This window comes from Cynoglossus semilaevis, chromosome 3, assembly GCF_000523025.1.
Source record: "Cynoglossus semilaevis isolate Cse_v1.0 chromosome 3, Cse_v1.0, whole genome shotgun sequence".
Taxonomy (NCBI): domain Eukaryota; kingdom Metazoa; phylum Chordata; class Actinopteri; order Pleuronectiformes; family Cynoglossidae; genus Cynoglossus; species Cynoglossus semilaevis.
In genome coordinates, this window is record NC_024309.1 from 15,399,268 (window position 1) to 15,404,783 (window position 5,516).

A 5,516-nucleotide genomic window follows, 5' to 3' on the forward strand; every position below is an offset into this window, starting at 1 on the left:
CTGTGATGTATCACCTGTGACGTATCAGCTGTGATGTATCACCTGTGATCACAGCACCTGTGATGTATGTCAGAACGGTACCTTTCCCAGCAGCCCTTTGTGTTTGGACAGGATGCTGCCTCTGTTCTTCACAGCTACGTCCAGAGTTCTTCTGTGGAGCTCCACCATAGAAACACTGAACTCAAAGCTTCAAAAACAAACAAAGGTCAAAGGTCAATGCTGTTGAATAAAGCACAGCGTCTCAGTTTTTTTTGTCCGCCTCTAATTTCCTGTCTTTCTCCTGACAACTGGATCTGAGGCTTCATCCATTGGACGATTTATTTGACTGCACTGTTACTGTACCAGATACAGTAACAGTTCATTCACTTTAAAACAACAAAAATGTCTGGAAATAAACCAATGTTGGTGATAAAGTGAAAAAATAAGCATAAAAAGTCAGTTTACAGTTAGACTGATTCATATATAATAAAACTATATTCATATTTATATAAAACTAGTTATTGGAAAACATGACCCGAGCTGTAAAAGAAATAAATAAATAAAATAAAATGATATTGTCATCATAATTTCTTTTAGAATTCCTGATCATTAATTAATAAGATGTAAAACAACACATTGTCCGAAAATTACAAAAAAAAATCCCAAATTAAAAAAATTAAATTGGTAAAAGTTTAGAATATGTTGGTATAAGTCAAAATAACTGACCATGAATGTTAGCTAGTTACAAAGAGTTAAAAGTTAGTAGGAATATTAGAAAAAGAGCTAATCTGTTAGCTGGAAGCTAAAAGTGAGTGTAACTGAGACCCCAGACCCACGTTTGATCGTAGACCGGGTTCAGGCTCCTCCTGATGGTGCTGCTCCTCCTCCTCCCCGTCCGACTCTTGTCAGGCAGTAAATAGAGGCGGACGAAGGGGTCGGAGCCATCTTTGGTCAAGGCTATCAGGTTACTGAGGACACGCAGGACAAAACTGTTTCAGTCACATGTTGGTGGTTGATGTTGACCATCCAAACAACAATGGCTGTTAGCCGTGTGCTAACAAACAGTACCAGACAGTACCAGGAGCCAGGAACAACAGTGAAAAGAAGTTATTTTTCTTTTTGGTGAATGTTTGTAAATACAGAGTGTAAACATGATGATGATGATGATGATGAAGAGCTCACCGGCAGGAGTGCACCACCACAATCAGCTTGTTCCTCTGGGAGCTGTGTCTAACAGTCAACTGGACCTCACCCAGGGGGAACTGACCTGGAGCAGAACCACTGGAACCACAACACAGACAGACAGTCAGACAGACAGTCAGTCAGACAGACAGACAGACAGACAGACAGTCAGTCAGTCAGACAGTCAGTCAGACAGTCAGGCAGACAGTCAGTCAGACAGTCAGACAGACAGACAGACAGACAGTCAGACAGACAGTCAGACAGACAGTCAGTCAGACAGTCAGTCAGACAGTCAGGCAGACAGTCAGTCAGACAGTCAGACAGACAGACAGACAGACAGTCAGTCAGTCAGTCAGACAGACAGACAGTCAGTCAGACAGACAGTCAGTCAGTCAGACAGACAGATTTAGCAGGAATAGACTAAGCTAAGGTTATAGCCAAGCAGCTAGCTCAGTTAGCAAAGGTTCTGGCTCCTATTTTTACTACTATTATTATTACTATTATCATTATTTTGTTATTAGTATCATTATTAATATTATTACCATCATTATTACTATTATCATTAATACTCCTACTGACAGTGACAGTCAACCTGTCTCCAGTCACTCAGTCCATTTACTTGTGAAGCTGACGCAGCCTCTGCTGCAGCTCCAGGCTGGCGTAGGGGACAGAGACGTCTGAGGCCAGGCTGGGAGTGGACTCTTTGTGGGGCAGGTGTTTCTGGGAAGTGGACATGCACACACTCAGGTCGGAGGTGCTGCGAAGAGGACTGGCAGAGTAGGGCTCACCGTCCCTCTGCTGGAGGTTTACGGTTGATACATGTATAGTAGGTGGAGGTGTGGGCGGGGGCAGCGGAGAGTCCGAGGAGGAGGCTTTCTGGACGGAGGCTGGAGTTTGATGAGGGACGCTGGACTTTCTGACCTGAACTGAGGACGTTCGGTCTGAGGAGGACACCTGCTTCTCCAGAGACAGGATCTAGAGAAGAGACCAGATCGTTAATGCTGGAGCTGGGAGGGCACTGGGCCACAGGTGTTCTCTGAACTTCACACCTTGACTCAGAGCTAACCTTCTGCTCCTAAACTTCAGACGACCGTCTGGGCCCCTCCCAGTCCACGGACCTGTTCTTTACCCACCCTGTGTCCTGTCTTCCTCTACTACAAAATATTTACCCTAAGCGCCATCTTCAGTTTGATGGTGGAGCTGGGCCCAGAGTTCTTGAGGGTGTAGCACCGAGTCAGCGTCAGGTCCTCCTCCTCCAACAGGCTGCTCAAAGGCACCGTCAGATTACCCAGAGTGCATTTGTGCTTGTCATCTTTCACCTAGGTGTTTAAAGGGAGAAGGAGATGCAGTTATTGTTCTCCACAGGGGTGGGGTTGGAGAACACACTGTGATTGGTCAGGTGTCAGGTGGTCTACCTCCAGCTCCAGCTCCTGACGTCTGGGATTGTGGACCAGGAATGAGAAGCAGTCTTCCCACAGAGGCTCCGTACTCTTGTACCTCACCTTCATCAACCACACCACAGGTTCAGAGCTCATTAGGAGAGAGCCGTAAGTCCCAACTACTGAACTGACTCTACTGCCCCCCTGTGGCCCACAACCAGACTATTATAAAGAGTCATAACACACTAATAAATTAGGAAACCAACGTCTTCACTGTTAGCCAGAAGTTACTTCAGACTAAAATAAAAATAAGAATAGACGACGTGGCCCAGACTCACCTTACTGTCCTGGGTTCTGTGTCCAACTGTCAACTGTACAAAAGGACTGGGCTCAGTGCTGCTCTTCCTGGCAGACTGTGGAGGAAACAACGTCATCAGTGACGGTGTCAGTGATGGTGTCAGTGATAGTGTCAGTGACGGGGTCAGTGACGATGTCAGTGATGGTGTCAGTGATGATGTCAGTGATGGGGTCAGTGATGATGTCAGTGATGATGTCAGTGATAGTGTCAGTGACGGTGTCAGTGACGGTGTCCGTGATGATGTCAGTGATGGGGTCAGTGATGATGTCAGTGACGATGTCAGTGATAGTGTCAGGGACGGTGTCAGTGACGATGTCAGTGACGATGTCAGTGACCGTGTCAGTGATGGTGTCAGTGATGATGTCAGTGATAGTGTCAGTGATGGTGTCAGTGATAGTGTCGTGATAGTGTCAGTGACGGGGTCAGTGATGGTGTCAGTGACGGTGGCAGTGACGATGTCAGTGATGATGTCAGTGACGGGGTCAGTGATGGTGTCAGTGATAGTGTCAGTGACGGTGTCAGTGACGATGTCAGTGACGGTGTCAGTGATGGTGTCAGTGACGGTGTCAGTGACGGTGTCAGTGACGGTGTCAGTGACGGTGTCAGTGTGTCAGGTCAGTGATGATGTCAGTGATGATGTCAGTGATGGTGTCAGTGATGATGTCAGTGATGATGTCAGTGATGGTGTCAGTGATGATGTCAGTGATGATGTCAGTGTCAGTGAAGGACTGATTCCATGGATGAAAACCTCTGGTGTGAAACGACCACAAAGACTGAAGACAGAAATTGTCTTTTCTGTCCAGACACATCCAGGAGCAACAACTGCACACGTGCACAGACACCACACGTGCACAGACACCACACGTGCACAGACACCACACGTGCACAGTCACCACACGTGCACAGGGCAGTGATGGTCCAGTCTCGTGCACATCTCTCCTCTTCATCATCATCATCATCATCATCATCATCATCCTCTGAGGTCACATGATGCTGATGGTGCGTTCATGGACCCACAGGTGAAACACAGGGTGTATTTTGCACATGCAGTCCATTTTTCCCACATTACCTTCAGGGCCTTAAAGACTTGCTTCAACCCGTCAAAGGTGAAATCTGACAGGTTGCTCTTTAAGTCACGAGGAGATTTGGGGGAGGAAAATCACACCCACAGTTAGTAGGAGGGGAGAGAGGAGACATGGAGGAACATCAGAGTGGGGGTCGGGGGGGCAGGTGTCCAACATGGTGGAGGTGTGGTTTGTAGGTGTTATAGATGACTCAGCGATTCAGAGAAAGATGAGTCATCAACTTTCCTTTGATTGTGAATGGATTGGCTGGCCTTGAACCAACAACCTTCATTCACACAGCACCACCACAGCAAACAGACTGGTTCTGATTTCTGTTACTGTTCTCTCCAGACATTTGGATTCAACACCTCAACACATGCCTTCAGGAACCACAGTCAGAGCGGGACGACCGGGAGGTTCTGGTGGAACCACTCACACAGATGGTTCTATACTCTGAAGTATTGCTCTCACAAAACACTAGGCCGGACGCTCGTCTCTCTCTCAGGGTTCCACTGCCCAAGCGTCCAGTGAAGACACTCTTTGGAGAGGAAGACAGATCCAGTGGTCACTGTACTATCAACTGGAACTGTTGAGAACTGTTTAATGAAGGAGCACAGAACCAGAACCACAGACTGAAAACATGAAGCTAATCACTACCTTTGTTCTGCACCAAAGGTCACCACAGTCCTGACCCTGGCCTACAGGAAGGGTCCTGTAGGGGGCAGTCTTTACAACAGAGTTCCTGTTGTAACTAGTGTAACTAGTGTAACTAGTGTAGGAAATGTAAAGAACACCATGTGTCACAGAGGGTGAGTCATGACGGGTGAGAGAAGGGAGGCAATTGTTGACCAATAATCCTTATTCACACTGGAACTTCCTCCTAAACTGGTTCACACTGGTTCACACACTTGATGAATGCAGTGTGTGCAGTGTGTACCCAGTATGTTGAGGGTGGAGATCAGAATACCTGAACACAGTACTGCAGTACACATGCCATGGTAGATTCAGTACTGCTTGAGAAAATACATTTTTATATATGTATTCAAATAACCAGGGGGTGTCAGTGTGTGTGTGTGTGTGTGTGTGTGTGTCTTACTGGCAGGTTCTGTGCTGAGTCCAGGTAGACCACGAGCAGTGCTGACGACAGCCCGTCATTGGCCAGGCTCCTGTCTGCTCGAACACTCTGTAACACCTGGGTAGACATGAGCAGGAGTCACATGACCAGGAGTCACGTGACCCGTGACCCGGAGTCATCACCTCCACCTCCAGCCTCTCACTGCTCCTGTTTCTCACCTGCTCCAACTTCTCGGTGGTGGAGAGCAGAGACAGCCACTCCAGTTTGAGGTGGAGTTTTCCGGTGGGGGCTTCTTCCAGGTCGAACCACTGGAAAAATCAACTCCAAATGTTTAGGGGCTCAGATTTATTTGAATCATGACTCATTTTCCTGTTTGTCAATAAAGACTGAGCGCCTCCTATAGGTGGGTAAAATAACTGAAGGTTGGATGAGACCAAGAGAAGAGACTTTTAGTGACACCTGCAGTTTCAGTTGTCGTC

At 47.2% G+C, this 5,516-nt stretch overlaps 1 protein-coding gene across 1 annotated transcript in view; it reads right to left on the minus strand.

The window, feature by feature from the left end:
• Positions 1-5,516, minus strand: part of esyt2b (extended synaptotagmin-like protein 2b) — a 16,827-nt gene that overhangs the window by 2,335 nt on the left and 8,976 nt on the right. Inside the window, exons 12-22 of the mRNA XM_025054469.1 lie at positions 5,256-5,345; positions 5,059-5,154; positions 4,399-4,500; positions 3,968-4,024; positions 2,879-2,953; positions 2,577-2,663; positions 2,331-2,480; positions 1,781-2,136; positions 1,162-1,260; positions 816-947; positions 82-187 (exon numbers count right to left, since the gene is read on the minus strand). Of these exons, the coding sequence (XP_024910237.1) occupies positions 82-187; positions 816-947; positions 1,162-1,260; positions 1,781-2,136; positions 2,331-2,480; positions 2,577-2,663; positions 2,879-2,953; positions 3,968-4,024; positions 4,399-4,500; positions 5,059-5,154; positions 5,256-5,345 (1,350 nt within the window). The remainder of the gene's footprint in view (positions 1-81; positions 188-815; positions 948-1,161; positions 1,261-1,780; positions 2,137-2,330; positions 2,481-2,576; positions 2,664-2,878; positions 2,954-3,967; positions 4,025-4,398; positions 4,501-5,058; positions 5,155-5,255; positions 5,346-5,516) is intronic.